The sequence below is a fragment of the Stenella coeruleoalba genome, assembly GCF_951394435.1.
Source record: "Stenella coeruleoalba genome assembly, chromosome: 2".
NCBI classification, from domain to species: Eukaryota; Metazoa; Chordata; class Mammalia; order Artiodactyla; family Delphinidae; genus Stenella; species Stenella coeruleoalba.
In genome coordinates this window covers 24613924-24636590 of record NC_137147.1, presented here as the reverse complement: position 1 = coordinate 24636590, position 22667 = coordinate 24613924, and the positions used below count along the sequence as shown (strand labels likewise).

General features: G+C 49.9%; 1 protein-coding gene across 4 annotated transcripts in view; it reads left to right on the top strand.

The window, feature by feature from the left end:
* ADCK1 (aarF domain containing kinase 1) overlaps window positions 1-22667 on the top strand; it is a 113010-nt gene that overhangs the window by 75078 nt on the left and 15265 nt on the right. For 3 of the 4 annotated variants that reach the window (XM_079914845.1, XM_079914846.1, XM_079914848.1), the window contains exons 6-7: window positions 7553-7711; window positions 14517-14633. In XM_079914845.1, coding sequence (XP_079770971.1) covers window positions 7553-7711; window positions 14517-14633 — 276 coding nt within the window. The remainder of the gene's footprint in view (window positions 1-7552; window positions 7712-14516; window positions 14634-22667) is intronic. The other variant, XM_079914847.1, reaches the window with a different exon arrangement.

Sequence of the window (22667 nt, the reverse complement as noted above, 5' to 3'; positions counted from 1 at the left end):
GAATTTAGGCCTCAGGGAGCAGAGACGGTTAATGTAGACTACTCTTTTCATGTTTAGCCATGGATGGTGGGGGAGGGTTGCATAGTGGTTAGAGCAGAGCACAGGATTAGCGGCGGGGACCTGGGGCAGGCTGTAGCTGATGGGGAAGGGGCAGTGGAGCCGGAGACTTGGAGATTTAGGAGAGAGAAGTAACTGATAGATCTGGTTTAGGAGGGGCCTGGAGGGATTGGGCTCCAAGGACACAGGTGGAAACGTTAGGCTTTGGCAGCCTTTGCTTGAGGCTAGAGGAAGGTGGTAAGGCTGGGTACAGACGAGTGAGTGGGGCAGAGGGGGAAGGTGGGGAAAGTGGACAGCTGAGTCGTACCAGCCTGATAGCCTCTATTTTTTCTCTGAAGTAGGAGGTAAGACCATCTGCTGAGAAAGAGGGGGTAGGAGGTGGCATGGAGGCTCGAGCGGGGAAATGAAGGTTTGGAATATTGCTGGGTGCAGTGGAAAAGGGAGCTGACCGGGACTCGGGAGCGGGGTTGCCGAGTGGCATTGGCCAGCCACCTGGAAACTTTAGTTTTCTGAAGCATCAGTCAGTAGCTATGGAACAGCCATAGATGCAAGTGCACTGTGAGTCTCGGAGGATCCCTGGGTGTCCTGGGACCCAGCAGCCATGCCTGCATTAGCTGGGAACCTGTCTCTGCCCGGTTGTGCCAGCAGACCCACTGGGGCTGGGAGGACAGCTGACATCTTTTCTTTGCTCAGAGCCTCACTGCTCCCTAAGTAATGGTGGCCATAAGGTCGATATCAATAATAGTAGTAATAAAAATTTGGCATCTTCTGGCCTGAGATAAGCATCAGATGCTTTTCTTGGAAATTACCAGCCCTGTGACTATGTGCAGAGCACAGAGTGGCTCCTTCGCAGTGGCTGGGGCTGGGATCGCGAGGCAGATCAGAGACCCACACTCACAGCCTTCAGGAGAGAAGCTGGAAATGAGGCCTGAGGTCACTGCCTCCATGGACCGTCAGCATTAGCAGCAGCAGAGTGATACTGCCTTGTCGCTGGGCTTGTCTGGTGGAAAAAAGTCCTATCTGGTCACCCTTTCTGCTTCACAACTAAGAGGCGCCAACTGGAAAGCTCATTTGGTTTTATATTTGGAATGAGTATTACTATTTTCTTCTAAGTCCAGACCTAAATGGTGCCTTGATTTTAGGAATGACACATACTCCAGCGTGCTTGGTAGGAAAAAAATGATTTCTAGGAGGCATTAGGGCTATCGTAGCCACCAGAAACTTAGAGACAGAGGGGAGGCGAAGCCCGTGAAGAGCCTTCTGGTGTTTCTTTTCATGCCAATTCCAGGTATTGTGTGTCCTCGTGCTTCTCTCCCACTGCCCGCTATTGTCTCTCTCTCATCTCCAACCCTGTGATTGACCACAGCCTGGTCTTGAGAGGAAGAAAACCTGATTAAAGTAGTTCATGCTAAGGAGAGAGTGGCTAATAGGCTTAACCTCTGGATATGTGCAGTTTAAGAAGTGGGCTTGTAAATCCAAACACATATCTGCTGCAAGGATAGAGGTTTGCAGAAATGGGACTTTTGAGAATAAGGAGGTGGGGGCTACTAGCCATATCAGTTAGTATGGTTTTAACTGCATGTATCAGGACATCCAACTAAAAGTGGTATAAATAATAGTAACCTATATATATGTGTATATATATATTTTTTTTCCCTGCGGTACATGGGCCTCTCACCGCTGTGGCCTCTCCCACCGCGGAGCACGGGCCCCGGACGCGCAGGCCCAGCGGCCACGGCCCACGGGTCCAGCCGCTCCATGGCACGCGGGATCCTCCCGGACCGGGGCACGAACCCGCGTCCCCCGCATCGGCAGGCGGACCCTCAACCACTGCGCCACCAGGGAAGCCCCAATAGTAACCTATATTATCTTACATTACAAGACATCTGGAAGTAGGGTCAGCTGTTTCAAGGTTGACTAATCCATCACTTCTTTGTGGTTTTTAAGGACCCAGGTTCTTTACAGCTCAGCTTCCTGGCTTGTCCTTCTAAGGTAGTGCCCCTCATAGCTGCAAAACAGCTGCGGGGTTCCTGCTGTTACAAGTAGATGACATCCAGATGCCAGAGAGGGCCTGTTTCTTCCCTCGTATTAAAAAGTAGCCCCTTAATAGAATTCATTTCAGTTTTCATTGGCCAGAAGCAGGCCCACATCCCCAAGACTGAATCAGTCTTGGCAGGAGGATTGGGACCACTTTGATTGGCTTAGACCAATCATGGTTTGCCTTCTCAGGCTAAGGCCTGCCTTCCTTGAAGGACAAGAAAGATGCAGAAAATTGAGGTTCTGTTAGCCAGGAAGTTGGCACCCAATAGCATGTGCTGGTGTTTTGTGTCTCCTCCTCTTGGGGAAGGGGATAGTCTCGGTGATAGCTGTTGACCAGTGCTAGAGAAACAGAGACTGACTCTCAGTAAATGGTGATGAACTTGATGGTGTCGGTGACTTTGCACAAAAGAGAAAGGCACAGCCAAGGGTGTTTTCAGCTTTGTCATTATCACCTGATATTGTCCCTTTAATAGTTGGAGCAACTCTACTTCTAGATGCACGGCCAGTGACTCTTATTGATTTGAGTGGCTGTCCAGAGCCAGACTAATTGGGCCCAGAGATTGGAACAGTGATTCAGCAGCAAGGGGAGAACTGACGAGGCAGAGTCTGTCTGCTGGCGGGCTGGCTTTGCAGCAGTTCTTGCCTGCCCACGATAGCAGGGAGCTTAGCAGGCCGGGTCTCACTGCCACGCTCACCATTTGAGAACAGGGTAGGACTCAGTTGACCCATGAGGCAGTAGTAAGACCATCATTCCCAGGTCCCAATAGCACTATCCTGTATCACTCCCTGTTATCCCTTAAGCTTCTGAAATTGATGATGAACACCCCCGTGCTCTATCACCCCCTAAAGAATCTAATTCATGGCCAGGCTCCCTGCCCTTCATGTACCACCTGTCCCCAAGGTGCTCTGCAGCATTAGGCTAGAACTCTCTGATCTGAGCACCAGAATCCCATCCACCCACCATTTGATGTCATCCAGCCCATACCAAGGGACTCTAAAAGTAAAGACCTGGGACAGTTATGGTTTTGATTTTTTTTGAACATTTTCAGTGCATGCTGTCTGTCATCTTGTTTCTTTTCTGAATGTGTTGATTGAACAGTGGGTGGCTAGGTAATGTTTGTGTTGGCACAGAATCCAACAGCTGATTTTATTTTTTTTAAATACATTTTTAAAAGCCCCAGAGATGTGGACCATCCCATGGAAACTTCTCTTCACCCTGTAATTCTGCTTTCTAAAAAGTATGCACTTTAATAACTTACCAGAACAAAGATAAACCCCATGAATGGTAAGCTATTTGCAGCACTCTGAACTGATTTTCGATCCTTGTCGAACATCCATTTTTACCAGTTCACATCCGTGTAGGCGTTCTATTTAGTGTCCTGTTTTTCCATAGAACATTATTTCTTTTATAATATATAATAACTTGATAGCAGTAACTCGAATTTCAGTTGCATTTTACAGTTTACAAAGCTCTTTTTATGCCTTATCTCAAGCTTCCTATTGTATTGTCCTGTACTGTATTGCCTGAGACAGGGCTGCATAAAGAAAGAAGTGAAAAAAAAAAAAAAACCAACATGTGGGTCCAAGTCCCGCATTTGAAATTAAAAGCTATGTGACCTTGAGAAATGCTTTAACCTCTTGGATCTGATTCCCTTCTCTGTGAAATGGACAAGAAGAGGAAGAAATGAGAGCATGTATATAAAGTGCCTCATAGTGCAGTGCCTATGCCTGGATGATGATAATTCTCCCCCCCTTTTTTTTTTTTTTGCTATCATAAATAGCAGTCACTAGTTTTCAAACTTTTATGTGACTCTCAATTTTTCTATTACATTTCTGTGTGGCTCATAATTTATTTTTCCTACTGTGAGCCAATAGCCCTATAGGAGAATGATTTCATTATTCTACCTTGAAGGAAGTATTAATTGTTGAATATACCTTGATTGATTAACAAGACTCCAAATCAAGTAGAATATTCTCAGGCATCTTAAAACTGTGGTTCCCCAAAGTTCAGAGGTAGTCCTTTCTCCACCAAAATCTTAGAGGCATAAAAACTTAATGCATTTGGGTAATGCACATGTGAACATATAATTATTTCTGGGGAGAGGGCAAACCTTTTGGAATGTTCATTTATTCATTCACTCATTCATTCATGTGAATATTCAGTAAACATCTGCTGGTTATTGAGTACGTGCTAGGCACTGGTGGAAAATCGGCTGCTGGAAGAATTTTATGGAGAAGATAAATTTGGGAGAAAAATCAAAAAGTCAAATTGATAACAACACCTGTTTTATTTTCGTTGATTGCATCTGTTGTCAAAAAAGAAAAACTTGAATCTACTTAGGGCAGGCTGTTAAGAACGGAATTGACTAAAAACAGAAGGTGAGACTGAGGAGTTTTATTTTATTTTCCCAAGCCAAGAACAGTCTAAAGTGACAGCAGCCCAAAGCATTTTAGACTTGGACCAGACAAGTTTTAACCTGACCCCTCTCCCCACCCACTGTGAAGTTCAAGGGGTTGATAGCCCCCCTGAATTATGTACAAAATTATGGGAGTATTTACATTTTCTGGGCTTCATAGCTGGCATCAAAATTTCAAATCGGTGACTTCCTATAAAGGGGATGGTGTCCTATAAAGCTAAGAACCCCTGACTTCCATTCAAACAGACCCTCTCATTTTAAAGGAACCAAGGAAGTGACATGCCAACCACCACAGAATGCTTTTGAGACCAGTTTTATGAGTAGTGCAAAGTTTTTTGGGTTATGAATTAGTTTACTAATTAGTTATTAGCAGTTAATATCAATCAGTAAAATCTTTGGCTGCTTTTATGATTCATGACATTAAGTATTAATAATAATCAATAGTACTAGTAATGACTAATCACACAACTGATTAGTAACAGAAGAGTCTTTAAAGTGCCTTTCAGTGCTGTTTGGATATTAATGATAATTAATGATAATTAAAAATTTCACAAATAGCAGTGACCATACAAATGATGAGGAGTTATTGTGTGGCCAGAAGCCTCATCTCCTGGTATAGACTCCACTGGGCTACATGTGGGTCTCTGTGTGTACCTTGATCCAAAGTCATTACCAAGAAGGTATTCAGTACATTTTGATTGAACAAATGAGTGAGACTCATTGTGGCTCCTTCCTTGTCCCTCCTGGGTGAGAAGCTCTGGAATCTAGGCTGGAGCAAAACACCCAAGAGGGTTCTTGCTTGAACTCAGAGCCCAGAGATTGGAATTCAGGTGCCTCGGATGACAGATGTGCCCTTAGCCTGGGCTGGGCAGGTGCTTCTGTTTCCTGTGCACCAGCTCTGCCTCCCCTTTGGTGACAGCTGAGGGCCATCTGAGGGCACGATGATGAGACAGGATGTCCGGCTCTGACACATGCGGCCTGGGCCTCACTGTTGCCACCTCTTCTTTCTTGTTTCGTGTGACGGAAACAGAAACAAAACATAAACTAAATCGATTATCATAAGGTCACAGGTCTAGCCCCTGAAAGACTAGACAAGACTTAAAGGAAATTAGACTGCAGCCGAATGTAATTAAAAAGGGTTTGAGAGAAATTGAGTATAATAACCCTGTGTGATGATTCTTTTAGAATGGCGTCTGGTACATTGCCTCGGACATAGGATTTAAAAACAAAACTGTAGAATGCCTTGTAGTTAATGGCCCTACTTTAGATTTATTTCTTCGTGCTGCATGTGCCTAACACAGTGTTGGACATCATATCATAGACCAGGGCAAACAGAAGCATGAGACAAGGCTCATAGCTGGGGCTCAGTAAGGCCTTCTGGATAGACTGGGTGGTGTCTTGGTCAGCTCAGGCTGCCATAACAAAATACCATAGACTGGAAGGCTTAAATGACAGACACTTATTTCTCACCGTTCTAGAGGCTGGGAAGTCTAAGATCAAGGTGCCAGCTGATTCGGTTCCTGGTAGGAGCCTCTTCCTGGCTTGTAGACAGATGGCTGCCTTCTCCCTGTGTCCTCACCTGGCGAAGAAGCGGAGAGCCCTGGTCTCTCTTTCTCTTCTTATAAGGACACTAATCTTGTCACAGGGGCCCTACTTTCATGAGCTCATCTAGACCCAATTACTTCCCAAAGGCCCCACCTCCAAACACCATCACCCTGAGGTTAGGGCTTAACGTATGAATTTGGGGGCTACATAAGCGTTAAGTCCATAACAGATGGGGAAGGTCTCTTGGTACCAATAGGCCCATGGTTCTTTAGTTCTCGTTCCTTGTCCTTCTGCTCTAGCCAGGGCTAGAGATGGGGATTCTCAGAGGACTATACCAAGAATTACTGGGAGGATCTATCAGTGGTTCTCCCCAGGCCCGACCTTGAACACCAACAGGAGGGCTTATAGAAGAACAGGAGAGGTGCCTTCTGTGTCCCTCCCTCTCTCCACCCCTCCACCCCCGCCCCCCCAGTGCTGGAACATCCCCCATGTCCCTGGCATCACCCTTGCTTACCCACTACAGTGCTATAGTCTGTGAACTTGTGAGACCATCTCAAATCCAGAGCTCCAGTGGTGGGGTAGCCTCAGAACTGAGTCCCTGCCCACGGAGGGGCCGTGGTGTGCTCTGCAGATGTCCCTGGGCTCTTGTTCTCTGCCAGTGATGTTTGTTTCACATAATTAAACTGACAACTGAAATGCCAGATAAGTCTTCTGAAACTCACTCTTTCATCATGTCCTGACTCAAGAGTCCACCGTGGGCCCAGATCTCCAAAAATCCAAGCTTTTTACCCAAGTGGTCAAATCCCTTATCTCTTACTCCTCTTGTCTTAGCCAACCTTGGTTTCTTATTCCAATTTGATTTTTTATCATGAAATATTTTAGATGTATTCAATACAAAAATCATAGAAAATAATATAAATGCTCAGGTACCAACCACTCAGCCTAAGAAATAAACAAAATGTAGCTGCTGCCCCCTCCCAGCCCTTTATAAACAGGACCACAAAGCACAAATCTGGGAGAAGCAAAGGCAGCAATTCAGCAACGTGCTTAAGAACAAGGGTTTTGGGGCCGGGTAGACCCAAGGGGAATTCTGGCTCTGCTTCCTTGCTGGGCAAATTCAGGAAAATCACATAACCTCTCAGAGCCTCAACTTTCTTAATCTGTAAAATGCAGATGATAAGGGTGTGTACCTCCCAGAGACACTGTGAAGAAGAAATGGAGGAATAAGGCAGGTAATAGCGCTTACCCAGTGCTGGGCGAGTGGGGCGCGCTCAGTAAATGGTGGTGGCAGTTTCTGCTCGCGGCTGTTGGGCTTTCATAATCTTGGATTTGGACTACAGAGATGGGCCCCAGGGGAGCCGTTTGCCCACCCACCCTTACTCCAGGGGCGGCCTGGGGACTTGTCAACGCCCAGACCCAGGCAGGAGGACAGAGAATGTACCTTCCTCTGTGGGGGCCGTGGACAGACTGATGGGGTGCTTGATGGGTTTTAGGTGCTCGTCCTGGCCGTGAAGCAGCTATTTCCGGAGTTTGAGTTCATGTGGTTGGTGGATGAAGCCAAGAAGAACCTGCCTTTGGAGCTGGATTTCCTCAACGAGGGGAGGAACGCCGAGAAAGTGGCCCAAATGCTCAAGCACTTTGACTTCCTAAAGGTAGGCGGTCAGGGCCACGGGGCCCTGCTGGTCGGGCGGAAGAGGGCAGGGGAAAACTGGTCCCAGCCCTGAGCATCCCCCCTTGCAAGACATGAGCGGGGACCTCTCCTTCCTGAGTCTTCCTTCTGAGGGTGACTGATTTGTCCCTGGTGATGCACATTAAAGCCCTTGAAGGCAAAGTTATCGACACAAATTATCAAAGGGGATTGCTGACTTTTTGAACAAATATTTTTTTATTGAACGACCTGCAGTTGCAAGACCTTGAGCACTCCTGAGGGCCTGTAAGCCATGGTTTCCACCTCCACGAACCATGGGATGATGACATTGATGATGGTGATGGTGATAGCTAACGCTAGTATACTCTGGCACTGTTCCTAAAGCTTTACCTATATTACATCAGCTCATTGAGTACGCAGGTCTGTATCACACAACACACGTGTCCTAGAAATCTCCACAGTATGCAAAATCGCACAACAGAAACCACAAGGTTTATGGGCAAAATAGGGTTAGGCTTACCACGTTCAAAAATGTCACCAGTGACCCAGAAGATAAAAGCGGATAGGAACCTAATGAAATGGTAGCATAGTTTTACACATGGTAAGTGGCTAAGAAATACATTAAGACCACAGTACACACGCCGCTTTACTTGACGCGGGCTTGCGGAAGTGGGCATCAGAAGAGTGGCTGCTTAGGAGTTACTGTGAAGAGGTGGAGGGAGGGGACAGCTGTTGTGACGCCAGTTACGGGTGAGTGTAACCCATAGCACACGTGGTGATGTTTGAGGCGTGTCTGCTTTGTGTATTCCTGTGTGGGTCAGCTGCATACAGTTTTCTGCGTTTCCGAGTATTTCTCGCAGATGATACTGCACATAAGTGAATGTAAAATTTGTGTTATGATCAAATTGTTCCCTCATTTATCAGTCACATTGGAACAGATTTGTGTTTTCAAGTATTGACTAGAACTGCTGGTGTGATAGGAGACACTTACTGTGGGAAACAACATCAAATGACACAGAGTCCCAGCTCAGTGAGAGGTCCTGCTCTAAGGATTCAGAAGGGACTCCTGTGGGGAGCAGGGCAGGGAAGGCTCCAATGAGGAGTTGGCCTTGGAGCTGGTCTTTGAGGACTGTCCTGATGTTCCCCACAGGGCCCGTGGAGGTCAGAGTGAGAGAGATGCATGCCCACACCACTGCTCTTCCAACACATTTTGTCCATGGTGGGGCTTGGATTCATTTTCCGGGGGTACCGCTTCATCACAGCAGTGCAGGGGTTGGGTCTCTCTGGCAGTCTACATGGAGAGATTGACTTTCAACTCTTGGAAGAGATCAACCCTTTGCTCTTAACTGGGGAGGCCTGGAGAATGTGGGAGGGTGAGGCACAGGGCTCCAGGTACTAGTTCTGGAGCAAACAGTCAAGTGGGGCTCTTCCTGGGCAGGGTGTCTCAGCATGTGGACTGGAAGGTCTCTTGCTCTGGACTAAAGTATCCACGTGGCTTCTGAAGACATCCTGAGAAACAGAGACCGTGTTTATACTGTACTTCTGCTATCCGGATTGATGAATAGAGATGGGGAGACTGAGGGTGCATCTCCCCTAGCTGCCTGAGAGTCCTAGAGCTTGGTTCACGGGAGGAAGACCTACAACTGTGATGAGCAGTGTGGCGTCTTGATACGCTGGTTTGGTGGAAGGTGTAGCCACTGGCAAAGTTCAGCTTTTTGAGTGAGTCGGGGGTCAGGTCTGTCCAGATGCCCCCAGTGTGCTTGACTGGCTTTGCCTTAAACAGCCCTACGAGGCAAATGCCATTATTCGTACAGACCCTCTTGCTTGGGCAAATCCAGATGATCTGGTAACATTGCCCCAGCCTTGAGCTTCAAACCACCAATTCAATGAAAACTTGGCTTTCTAATGCAAGTAATAATATTAACTAATTAGAATAATGCTGTGGGGTCTGAATTATGCTTCCACTTACGTATTCCTTTTCTTTCAGTCCATTATTCCACATTTATGGAGCGTTTCCTGAGCCTCTTGCTGTGCTAGGATCTGGAGGTACCTAGATGAGTAAGAGATGGTTGGCTCCTGCCTGGGAAGACGTCCCATCTAGTGGGGGACAAACACACAGCATGTTGTTATAGTACAGGTTGGTTAGCACTATGCCAGAGACTCTTCTATGTTTCTGTGGATGCCCAAGAGGAAGTACTTAATTCCGCCTAGGTAAGGAGCTCAGAGGGGGCTTCCAAGACGTGTTGATTATACAAAGGGATAGGCAATGTTTACTGAATGTCTCTTCTGCGGCACTGAACACTATGACGATACTAGGACACTGAATCCTTCCAACAACCGTCATCCCATTTTACAGATGGTAGTCTTAGAGGAGAGGAGTTAGGGTACAAATGGGATTTTCTGACTTCAACTCTGAGGCTCGTCTAAGGACATTCTGTTGCCTCTTAGCCGGCAGGGGTGGTCCTCCGTGCCAAACAGAACCGTCTCCTCCACTGTTCCCATGGAAACAGCAAAATCGTCCCCTGGCTGGGGCCAGCTAGCATCTGTCAGACCAAGACATGTAATAATAATAACACAAATTTTTGAAACGAGGATGCCAAATGGGTAAATAATTAGTGTAATGATTTGACCTGCTGCTTCTAAAACGCGCACACCATTCCTAAGACAATGGTAGAATTAAGGCTCCTGAGTAATTAATTTTCTCTAAACACATAACAAGTGGGAAGCAAATTTTGCGTTGCGAACCCCGTTCAGCTCTTAAAACAGGAGATAGATTGCTTTTGCACACTGGCACCCCATCACAACATCTGTGCGTAATTAAGCCTCGGCAAAGAGTTTACCTCTCAGTGTGTGAGGCCTCTTCCAGTGGGGTTTAATAACCTCAGCCCTATGCTATAAATCTCTGAGCCTCAGACAAGCACTGAATGCAAATGTGGTGTCGGGGAGACGGGGAGAAGGTGATGGGGCAGCCAGGCCGAACGGTCAGACCAGGGCATTTGTAGATCTGGCATCAGAGTGTGTGTGTGCTGTGGGGAGGGGACAGGACACGCAGTGAGGTTTGTGACTGACCTTGGGGACAACTGGGACAAGATAGAGGGAGAAGCCTTATAACCACAGGGTTTGGGACTGGAAGGGATGAGAGTGTGTCTCTATATGTGGAGGTGGGGCTTGGTGGGGGGTTGTCTCTTGAGCACTCCAGGGTTTTTTAGTGCTAGGTAAGGGGCCTGGGACTCTCCAGAAACTGTGGGCAAACCCTGAGGAGATGAGCATGCTTTTGGTGAAACATCATAACTTCCTAAGACTCTCAAAGATCAGGAAGCACTGATGTGTAATAATTAGTTAATATTTTTTACATGCCTGTGCTGTGTTAGACACTTTTCAAGTGCTTTATGTATATTTACTCTTTAATCGTTGTACAACCCCACAAGGGAAATGCCATTATTAGCTCCATGTCAGCAGCAGGGAGGCTGAGGCCCAGAGAGATGAAGCCACTTGCCCAGGTTTACACAGTTTCCTGGTAAGGGACAGAGGCAGCCTGGCCCCAAGCCTGCATGTTAAACCTTGAGCTCTTCTCCCTCTGTAATAACTTATGGGCAGATCTGAGTTATGCTGAACTGTCTGTTGCATTAGCTCTCAGCCCTGGTTGTGTTTCAGAACCAGTGAAATTCTACGTGTCTGTCATATAGCAGCTGCCGTGTGGAGCACCAGGACCTCACACGTGCTAGTAGGAAGTAAGGAGCGTCGCTTTCCTTGTAACTGTTGTCACCCTTTTACGGTGAGGGAACTGGCACTCAGAGAGGTTATAAAACTTACCCAAGTCACACAGCTCAGAGGTGGCAGAGCAGGGGCTCCAGCCTGACAGTCTGACTTCAGGTCTATGCTCTGCTCCACTGGGCTCGGCTAATGGGACGACTGTGGCCCTGGATGACGGGGGGCTGGCCCGGACAAGCCAGGTGTGCTGACCAAGCACAGGAACAAAGAGGAAGCACAGGGTCAAGGCCAGTTAATGAGGCTGAGGCCAGGGTTTGGGGCTGGAACTTTCCATAATCTGTGCCCTCCTTCCGGGGGTCAGGATTGGCTCTGGTATGGGGGCAGGCAGAGCCTACAGGAGTGGGGCCTCTGCTCCGTGGTGAGAAGTTTAGATGCCAGACCCAGAGGTCCTGATGGCCTATGAGGGGTGAGCAGGCACCCTGGCCAGGAGCCTCTTGGGGTTTATTTCTGTTTGGGCAGGGGACAGGGTGGTTCTTATTGCCTCTTCAAAAATTTTCTGTTTTGGGCTTCCCTGGTGGCGCAGTGGTTGAGAGCACGCCTGCCGATGCAGGGGACACGGGTTCGTGCCCCAGTCCGGGAAGATCCCACATGCCGCGGAGCGGCTGGGCCCGTGAGCCATGGCCGCTGAGCCTGTGTGTCCGGAGCCTGTGCTCCGCAACGGGAGAGGCCACAACAGTGAGAGGCCCGCGTACCGCAAAAAAAAAAAAAAAATCTTCTCTTTCATTTTCCATTCCTTGATGGAAGAAGCTGAGGAAGGAATGGTGGTGAAACATTGCTGTTGGGGTGAAGTAAATTTCACCTTATAGCCCCGGAGCCTCCTGCTCACGTGATGATTTAGGGACAAGTCACTTGACCTTGTGTCCCCTGTCAAGCCAAGTTTCTCCTAATTGAGCAGGAGGCACGTTTGCATCTTGCAGGCATTTCCATGTTACACCCATCGAGGGGCAACTGCCGCGCTCCCTGAGCTCCCAGGACAAACCCTTCTGCCTCCCATTTTTCTGCTGTCTCTGCTGTTTCAGAGCTAAGCCGCCGAGGCAGGCGCACATTCCACTGGGAGACTGGGTTGGTTGCATTTGGAGGGAGACTGGGGGGAAAGGTGGAAGCGAGGGAACCCAGTACACCGGTGACCCTGACTAACGAGCCCAGGGAGGCTCCAGCTTTTGGGTTTTCTCTCTGGTCTGTGGCTCTTTCTTGGCTGTTTTGCCTGTTGCCCCAGGCGGGCACGGAGGGGAGGGGCCTGGCCTCCAGTTTCCAGAGCCCCAGGCACCCACGGCCAAGCTTGGGCCCCATACAATGCAGGGGAAGGACTTACCCCCCAAATATGTCCCTTTCCTTTGGAAGCCACCACCAACCGCAGCAAACTCGCCACTCATATTCTTAAAGAGATTTTTTTGAAGAATGCCAAGCGAGACTGAATTTTAAGTTCAAAGTAACGTAGGGTCACAGATTTCTCTAATGGCCTAGATGGCAAGAATTGCAGGAAAGGAGCAAACCAAAATGACACCTGATTTCAGTAGGAACTTGTGTTCCAGGGAGCCCAGGGTGTTCACTTGTACGTACGGCACTTTTTGTCCCCAGTGCTCCTTATTGAGATGGAGAAGGAACAATCTCCTTTCTAATGAGGGAAACTGAGGCATGGAGGAGTTAAGTGTCTGGACTCAGACACAACAGTTGTTAGCAGAACCAGGAACAAGAAAGGTTTCTTGGCTTGAGGGCTGCTATCCTCCTGCTAGGTGAGCTCTGAGGGTTGGGATGAGGGAAGTCCTTATTCCCCAAAACACTTGAATTAGGTGTCCTTGCTTCGTCATTTGTAAGTGGAATAAACCCGTTAAGTTGTTGGGGAATCACGGCATGCTGAAATCCTGGTCATTCCTCCCTCCTGGCCATGGTGGGACTCACAGGTGTCGCTCACTCACATGGCAGCCCAGCAGTCCTTGGTGCAGCCCAATCTCGTGGCTACTCCTGGGGAAATCTTCTCTTTTGGGCTGTTGGGTGTCCTTGGAGTCAGAGTGGGTCGGAGAGCATATCAGTTAGGAATGCATTTGTCTGTAGGTAACTGACAGCCCCATTCAGAGTGTCTTAAACAAGAAGGATGTATTTTCCTCACATAGCAAGAAGGCTTGTAGCAGTTGCCTGTTGATATTGTCTCAGTGGTTTGACAGTATCAGAGCTGGCATCTCTGTGATTTTCTTAGACTTTTCCTCATGGTTATAAGGTAGCTGCTGCAGCTCCAGGTATCACATTCACTCTCAAGGTAAGAAGAGAAGGGTAAGAAGAGTTGCAATATTTACAAACATCCCTTTTTATTAAGAAAATAAAAACCTTCCTACACCCCCTAACAGACCTCCACTTATGTCTCATAAGCCAGAACTGTGTCACATGGCCATAATTATTGCAGGGCAGGCAGGGAAAGTATTTAGTTTCCCTTGTCTCAGGGAAAGAGGAGGATTGGGAATAGGTGTTGGGTTAGGCTTCAGCACTGCCTGCCACAGGAGGCTTTAGGAAACGGGCATGAGAAAACTCATGACTTCGTGACTGAAAAATTTATCACTTAGCAAAAATTCATTCATTCAATCATCCATACATATAACACCCATTGCACAGGTGAAGAAACTGAGGCAGAGGGTTTATATTCACACGAGGAGCCTGAAATAAGCCTGGTGTGAGAGAGAAATTGCTTCTAACACCAACTGTGGCTCAGATATGAGAGGTTCCATGCATTTTCCCCTAAGTCCCAGTTTTAGTGTGGGCTCTTCATTGTGTCTGGAAGGCACTGAGGAGGGTGGGAAGCCCTTCTCTGGTCCCCAAGCAGGAGGGGTCACTAAAGGAGGCCTTGCGCCTCGCTGGTGGAGGCAGAACAGCCTACCCTTCTCTCTTGGCCTGCCTCCCGCTTTCCCCACCAATCCCTGCTGGGGGGCCTTCCCTTTTGTTCCTGGGAGGAGCGTGTGTTGATGTCTGGCTCATGTGCCTGTCTGCAGCCCCCTTGCCCGCAGCTTCCAGCCTCCTGCCTCCTTCTGACCTGCCCTTTCCTATTCCAGGTCCCCCAGATCTACTGGGAGCTGTCCACCAAGCGGGTCCTTCTGATGGAGTTTGTGGACGGCGGGCAGGTCAACGACAGAGACTACATGGAGAGGAACAAGATTGACGTTAATGAGGTAAGGTCGAGGGCACTTGGCTGCTGGCGCGGGACGGGGCGGGGCTGCCTAGCAAGGGCAGGTGTGTCTGGGTGAGGTCTCACGGTCTTGAAGTGGGGCCTGTTGTCTGAAGAATTATAACATCTCTGAGCACAAAGCAGCCTTACAGGTCCTCTATGGCAGCTCTCTGCCCATCTCCTAGAAATGGGGTTGGCAGCAGGCAGTGGGGTGGGGCACGTGCTGAGCCCCACCTGCCCCCACCCACAGCAGCTCCTGCCTGGACAGGGGATTACCATCTGTCTTCTTGTGCCATCTGAGCCCCACAGTGCAGAGAAACTGAAGAACAATGGTGCAAATCCATGGGACTTAATCCTCTGCCCTTTGGGCCCTGGACGCACCTCCTCCCTCTTCCTGCCCTCCCCAGATCTCCAGGTACCAGGCCAAAAGGGCGCGGCAGTAGCCAGCTAGTGGCTTGGAGCGAAAAAAAGAGGGGCTTCTGTCTCCTGCCTGCCACCTGATTGGCCTCAGGGAAGGCTGACCGGTGGGCTGGGGCCTGTACCCCATTTTCTTCTTCTTGGTCACCATGGGGTCCCACAGGTAGGGATGAGGTTGTCTTTTTTCCACCAGCATTCATCATTTTTTAGTCCTACTGTGTGCTAGGTGTGAGGGTTCAGAGAGGAACTAGACACAATTCCCTTTGTCAGGGAGTTCCCAGCCTAGCACTGGAGTCAGGCACACAACTCTATCCTTGTAGCCATCTCTCAGGCAACGCAGCGAGGGGTGAGCCAGTCCCCAGGGAGCCACAAAGAAGAAGTGCTCACCTCTGCCCCAGGCCGGCTTCCCCAGCAGGATGAGCGGGAATTTGCCAGAGATGTGTGTGTGTGTGTGTGTGTGTGTGTGTGTGTGTGTGTGTGTGTGTGTGTGTGTGTGTGTGTGTGTGTGTGTGTGTCGGGGTGGAGGAGTTGGGGGCGCAGAGGTGGTCCTGCAAGGAAGTGTTAAGGAGTGGTGAGGTTTTGCAGGGCTGCAGGCAGATGGTGAAGGCCTTGGGCATGACCCCGAGGTACTGGGGAGTCACTGAAGGGTGAGTAGTGCAGTGACATGACCCCTCTGGCTGGTGGGAGGAAGGAAGGAAAGGGACCAGACCCAGTAGAAGCGAATGCTCTTGGCTACTCCCCCTCAGGCAGCACACGACGATGAGCCTGTGGTCCCAGTGGTGGCCCAGAGGAAAAAGCCACACTTTGGCTCAGCAGACGAGCCAGTGGGAGCTGAAGGAGTGTGCAGATTGTGAGCCCAGGCCTTGGGTGCCTGTGTGGCCTCTGCAATGTGGACGATGATAGCCTTACCTCTAAAAACGTTGGGAGGACCTCAAGAGTTAGTGCACAACAGTGCTTAGAACAGTGCCTGGTGTATGCTGAGCACTCCAAAATGGCAGCAGGACTGTTGTTTCCACTCTTTTCTTTGGACTCTGGCCCTTCCTTCCTCCTCCTTTATCTCCTTTGACGGTGAATGTTTGCTGAATGCCTGACTCCCTGTGCCAGGCCGTTTTCTCCATGATAAACTCAGGAGGGAGGTCTTATTGTCTCCATTTTGCAGATGAGGAATCAGAGATTCAGAGAAGGAAGGTAACTTTCCCAAGGTCACACAGCTAGTAGAGCTAGGATGGAAACCCAAGTCTCTCTGACTCCAGTACTCCTCTTAGTTCATAAAAGGAGGGCCTGCACCAGAGGGTATGGAGCTGCTGCCAGGAGCCTGTTTAGCCACAGCTGGCCTTGGGTCCTGGGGACAGCTGTTGTCCCCTGACTTAGGGAACAGTGCTCCCAGAACCCTTCAGGGGCCTCTGGGTGGGTGGGGAGGCTGATGGGCCTCTCTGCTCCCTACCCTGCTTCACCCAGGGCAGCTCTGCCATCACCTGAGTTGCCTATTGGGCTTTTTGGGAAGAGATCTGCTGCTTGGGGGCTGGGGGCAGGGGGAGGATGAGAAAACTACTGTTCCAATTCAGGGGAAGCTCAGAGAGATAGCAAATGTCTCTCCCGAGGTCACCTGGCAGTAGGACAACTTGGGGCTTCTGACTCTGCTTCCCTCACTGTTGGCTAGAGGGTGCTGGGCAGAGCTTCCTGCAGAGGAGGGAGTGGTAAGACCTGCTTGCCCATCTCTTCCTCTGTTGGTTGGGGTGGGGGTATGTCCCCGCATCTAACCAGGGATCCTTTGTCCTTTGTCCACCAGGACTCTTGAGTACAGAGTCTTTGGTGCCAGTGAGGAGGGGAAGGGGAGGTCACCTCTTGTTTATCCTGAGCAGTCTTAAAGGGGAGCAGGGTCTCTCTGCCTGCTGATCAGGAAAGACTCCAGGGGCCTCAGGTTACTGGCGTTTAGTTACTGCCAGCTGCGGTGGGCTTTTCATGCCAGCAGCACCCCTAAATTCATTAATCTCTTCTGATCCAGTGAACCCAGGGCTGTAATGGCGTTTAATCAGGCAGCTTTGATTTTCAAAGACAAATGCAGACAGAGATGTGCTCTGGTGTAGTTGCTTGCTCTTGGCGGAGTGAGGTACCTGGGAGGAGGCTGGAGGTGGCTGGTGGGAGCTGGGGCTGGGTGATGCCCTCTGAGGGCCTGGGCTCATCTGCTTCTGCTTCCAGCCCTCTTGAATCAGCTTTGCAGATAAGGCCAGTGTTCTGTGCAGAGCAGACCCTTGGTGGACATCCTATGAATTAGCGAACAAACTAAGCCAGTCTCATGCCCTGGATTGGCCTCTATGAGGCAGGGCTGGGGTAGAGTGTTGGTTTTTGTTTCTGTGGACATACAGAGTCGGGCAGGCTGATATCAGAGTAGTTTGGGAAAAACAATAGCAAAAATTATTATAAGCAACTTATATGTAGCAAGCATGTGACAAATATAATCTCTACTCCTTACAGATGTCCTCCAAGGATATATTGTTAACCCCAATTATAGACGAGAAAGGTGAAGCTCAGAGAGGTTAAACAATTTGCCCGACATCACACCGCTAGCAGGGGCAGAGTCAGGAGTCAAACCCAGGTCTGCGTGACTTCAAAGTCCTCGCACCTCCACCTTCTCTGTCTCCCTCCCAGGAATATGCCTGGGGCTGCAGTGGATCCTGGGGCCACCTGGTTGACAGCCACGCCAGTAACTCCTCGAAGAAGGAGTTGGAATACTGACAGAAGTTTTGCCCAGCTCCCAGGGCACCATCTAAATGCAGCCCTTCACTCTCTAGCTTACATCAAGTTCATGTTACAGACGTTCCATTTTCTAGAGATGCTGTGAGCGCTAGATGTGTCCTCCTAGCACAGCTCCTGGCATGTGGCTAGAACCCTGAACTGGTAGCTAGTTGATGGTTGTTGCTGTTTTCATTATTATTATCATCACTGGGCCCTGCTCTTTCCTCCGTTACCTCCTTTGACCATTAACGTTTACTGACTACCGGACTCTGGGTGCCAGGCCCGATCTGCATTACAAACTTAGGAGGGAGGTCTTGTCTCCATTTTGCAGATGAAAAATCAGAGACTCAGAGAGGGAAGGTAACTTACTTGAGGTCCCAGATCTTCATGGTACACCTCAGTGAGTTTTCATATGGCTATACCGTGTACTCACCAGCCAGATAAAGGGACAAACCATTTCTAGCCCCCTGGCAGGCCCCCTCCTGCCCCCTCCCGGTTGATACCCTCACCCCCACCAGAGCTCCCACTATTCTGACCTCTGTCGCCATAGATCACCTTCTCCCTTACTGAATTTCATGTCAATGGCATCATACCATATAGTAATCTAGGCCTGGCATCTTTGTCCTCAATTGGCTGTGGGTCTTTTCTGGAAGCTCTGTTCTCTTCCATTGGTCTGTCCTTGCAATAATAACCATACTGTCTTAATTCCTTATTTCCTTAATCCCCTGCCCCTGGCTTCTAGGGTTTGCATGACCTGGGAGCCTCCTTGGTAGTGTTCTGAGATGATGTCATTAAATACTTCCACAGGAACCTCAGGCTGGGCAGTGGGCGCTGGGACACGTGCTCTACTGTGCCGTTGCTGACCATTGGTGATGTTGGGAGACTAGAGACAGGCCCTACTGTGCAGAAATTAACCTATTATGGCTCTTACCAACCAACCTCAAAGCCACAGGCCTCATGGAAGACTAGTGTGTGTGTGTGTGTGTGTGTGTGTGTGTGTGTGTGTGTGTGTGTGTGTAGCATGAAAGACTCCATGTGACTGAAAGTTTCTAAAAAAATTCTGAGATTCTAAAACCTGTCTAGGACTGTGGGACTGAGTGGGCCTGTCCCTGGAGTGATTCTCCCTCCTGAGGACAGCCTGGCTGTGAGTGTTGCTTGGGGAGGGAAATACAGGGGACAGATAGGAGTGACAAGGGGCAAAGATCTCACCCCAGATCCTGGGGGAAAGGATAATTAGTGGCATCTTGGCTGCTACAAGTTGTTGACTCAGCTGGAAGATGGGGCTCAGCAGGAAGTGGCTCTAGAAGGAATTGTTCTCAAGGGTGGGGAGGGCTCTAGACGCCTCCAAACACTTGTTAGTCATCCCCACTCCACTCTGAAGAGGCCTCCTCACCCTGCAGTGTCCCAGCCCAGTTGGGCTAGTATGTGAGGACCTGAAGACCAGTCCCAGTGGCCAGTTCCCCAGAGACTCAGGTAGGGAAACACCAGTTTAGGAGACAAGAGACCTGGGTTCGAGCTCCATCTCTGCCAGTGGCCTGCTGTGTGACCTTGGACACATCACTCCCCTCCTCTGGGCCTCAGTTTTCTTACTGAAGGCGTTGGGTTAGCAGGACTCTAAGGGTCTGTCCTGCTTGGATACTTTACAGAACAGCGACTCTTGGCCTGCTTGGAGATAAGACTTGAATGCAGATTCCTGGGCCCCACCCCAAACGTACTTATCAGAATCTGGGGTGGGAAGGGTTGCAAGAATCTGCATTTTAACAAACTCTCCAGGTGGTTCAGGCACTCACTGGAGTTCAGGAACCACCTGCCACAAGACCAGGGGGTCCCTGGCTGCCCCAGGTGAGCCCGCAAGCCTCACCTCCACTGTTTTGCACGTCCAGGCCCTGCCTAGGTGTGTTGTCTGCCCAGGGAGCGTGGAGCCTGGGGAGCCAGCAGCCTGCAGGGGCCCTCGTTTGTCTGTGCTCTGAGCCCAGAAGCAGCATATTATTGAGGGCCTGACCCGGTGATCATATTTGCCAGTCACTTTAAGAGCTGGTGACAGTGACTGTCATTGATTTCATTAAGAATAAAGGTCGTGCAGGAGTGCGCTTTCCTGGGCTGAACGGAGGCTCCTTAAGCCACAGGACGACTATTGATTGCAGGACCTTTATCGAAGGTTAATTGGATTTCAGTGAGTGTGTGTTTAAGACCCCACATGGGCTGAGGCCCAATTGAATTTGTGTGAAATTAGCTGGGAGAAAGGTGACAAAGTCAGGAGCTGGGGCTGGGTGAGACAGGGACTGGAGGCCTGGTGGGCAACGTCCGCAGTCTGTGAAGGACGGGTTGGGTGCAGGGATGGCGGGCTCGCGAGAGACGCCAGCCTGTCTATCCCGGGGGCCCGGGAGTCTGCTGGGGAAAGAAGGCCGGGTGCTCCGCAGCGGTCATTATGTGGACTTTGACCGGGTCCTCTGTCCCCATGATGGCCCTCTGGTCTGTGGTGTGGCTTGTAGAGCCTGTCTTCTTACCACTCCAGAGAGTAAATCTTGTCTTCCATAAGGATCTGAAGGGAATCTGGAGGTTTAGTTCCTCCTTTGGACTCCCATCCCATGTATCAGAGGTGCCAGGGCCCGAGTTGCTGGCCTCTCTAGGCTCCGAGACAGCAGACTTCAAGTTCCCCCACTGTCAGCTTAGGATGCCCTGTCGTCTAGCCTGCTGAGCCATTTGTCAGTAGCTGTCTGCTCCCCTCTGGCAAACACAGCCTGGCTAATCTCTTTGTGTGCTGTTTTTGGCCATTCTACTCTCTGTTGCAGTGGGGTCTTGGCCTTATCTGTTGCTTTTAGAGTCATTTCAGCGGGGCTGGTGAGGGAATGCAGTCAGTGCCAGGGTTCCATCTGCTCTGTGTAGCTAGCCGCCCTTGCCATGTTTCTTCTTTCCAGTCGTTTTTCTCTTCTGTGTCACTGGAGAAGCAGTGAAAGCATCTCAAACGTGTCTTTCAACAGACGTTTCTTGAGCACCTACTAGGTGCAGGCCCCTCGTGTCAGTGCCATAGGAGAGGTGTGGACAGAGCGTGGGACAAGTGGGCTGCGTGTATGATGGGAGGGGCAGAGGGTTCAAAGTCGGGCCACCTAGGGTTGTGTGTCACTCTGCCATTTATTGGCCAGGTACCCTTGGGTAAGTTACTTAAACTCCGAGTCTGAGTTTCCTCATCTGTACAGTTGGAGTGATAACAATACTTCCTTCACAGGGTCGTTGTGTGGCTTTGCAGGCTGTGAAGTTCTGTTAAAAACAAAAAAAGTCATTTATAATTCATGAGGTTATTAGTCACAGAGGCATGTCTTGCTCCACGGAATCTCCAAGAATCTTCTTGCTCCTCTCCTGTCCACCTCCCTCTGTTGTCCATGAGTATGTAGACTCAGGGGTGATCAGTGGTCATTGACTGAGCAGATGGGGACCCCTTTCCTGTCTCTAAAGCCATGCTGCCAGCGTGTTTCCTCTTGTCTCCCGACACCAGCCTGGATTGTGCAGGACATTTGCTTTGTGCTCAGATCATCCCCCACTTGGCGGGTCACTCTGGTTCGGTGGTGGGAGGTGCTCAGAAGACTAGGGAAGAGAAGTCAGAGAGGCACAGAGCCCCCCGGTTACTGAAATCACTAGAATGAAAACACCTCCTCCTATCGTCCACCCTCCGTAACTTCTCACACCAGATCTTGAGAAGCTTGGGGACGTTGGAGGGGTCCAGGTGCACAGATGGGTTCCTGGAGACTTATGTCCCCAACAGCAGGTGTGTCAGGAGTGGGCAACAGCGTCACTTTGGAGTTGGCCTTCCTGGCTTCTGCTGCTGGCTCTGCTGCTTGCGAGCTGGGCCGCCTTGGTGGAGCTCATCACCCTCGGGAAGGCCCAGGTTCCTGCTGTAAAGTGGATACAAGAGAGTATCAGGGACTTCCCTGGCGGTCCAGTGGTTAAGATTCCACGCTTCCACTGCAGGGGGCACGGATTGGATCCCTGGTTGGGAAACTAAGATCCCGCATGCTGTGTGGTGTGGCCAAAAAAAAAAAAAAAAAAAAGTATTGGATTGTTTGATGATTGAAACATGAAGCAGCTGGTGCAGTGCCCACAGGCCATGCTCTCAACACAGGCTGTTTTGCTGCAATACTAACCCCCAACTCCCTCCGTGGTGCTGTCAGTAAAATATTGGCCAGAAGAAGGGGGAAATGTAGGGAAGAAACCCTTTGCTCATTTCCTTTATCCTGACCCAGGTAAGGTGGGCGGATGTGGACGTATTTCTTTGGAGCGAGTTGCTGCCCGAGGCAGGGATGTCAGAGGTCATCATGTGTGTCTCCCAGTAGTCATGGCCCCTGGGATCCACTCCCTGCCACTCTGGTAGCCGTGACCCTTTGAGCCTCACTGGCCAGGACACCTGAGGAGCCCTCATTGGCCTGTGGATACCCCAGGCCCTGGCTCTCAGGTGCTGTCCCGCTTCAAGCTGAATCTAGAGAAGCTTTCACCAAGCCCCTAGAGGCTCCGAGATTAGAGAAACTCCCCCAGCTTCTTGTAATTAACCTGGCTCCTCTTCTTTCGTCCTCATTACTGCTCCCAACACCACGTGTGGCTGAAGAAGTTCCCACTGCCTTCACACTCAGGGACTTCAACTCAGTGCTCGCTGGTCCAAGATTGACCCGCTCCGTGAATGGCCAGCAGCGAGGGACCTGAGGCTATACATCCCAGGGGTGGTTCCCGGGGGTGGGGTGGGTTGGAGAGTAAAACGCTCTAGGCAGTGGTCTGGTCTGGTCCTTGGGGCTGTGGTTCTGCCTCTAGAAGCCTGGGCGGACACCAGGGGAGGGGCAAAGAGAGCTTGAATTATTCACCTCCTTATACTTAATATCGGGCTACTTGTGTGATTATT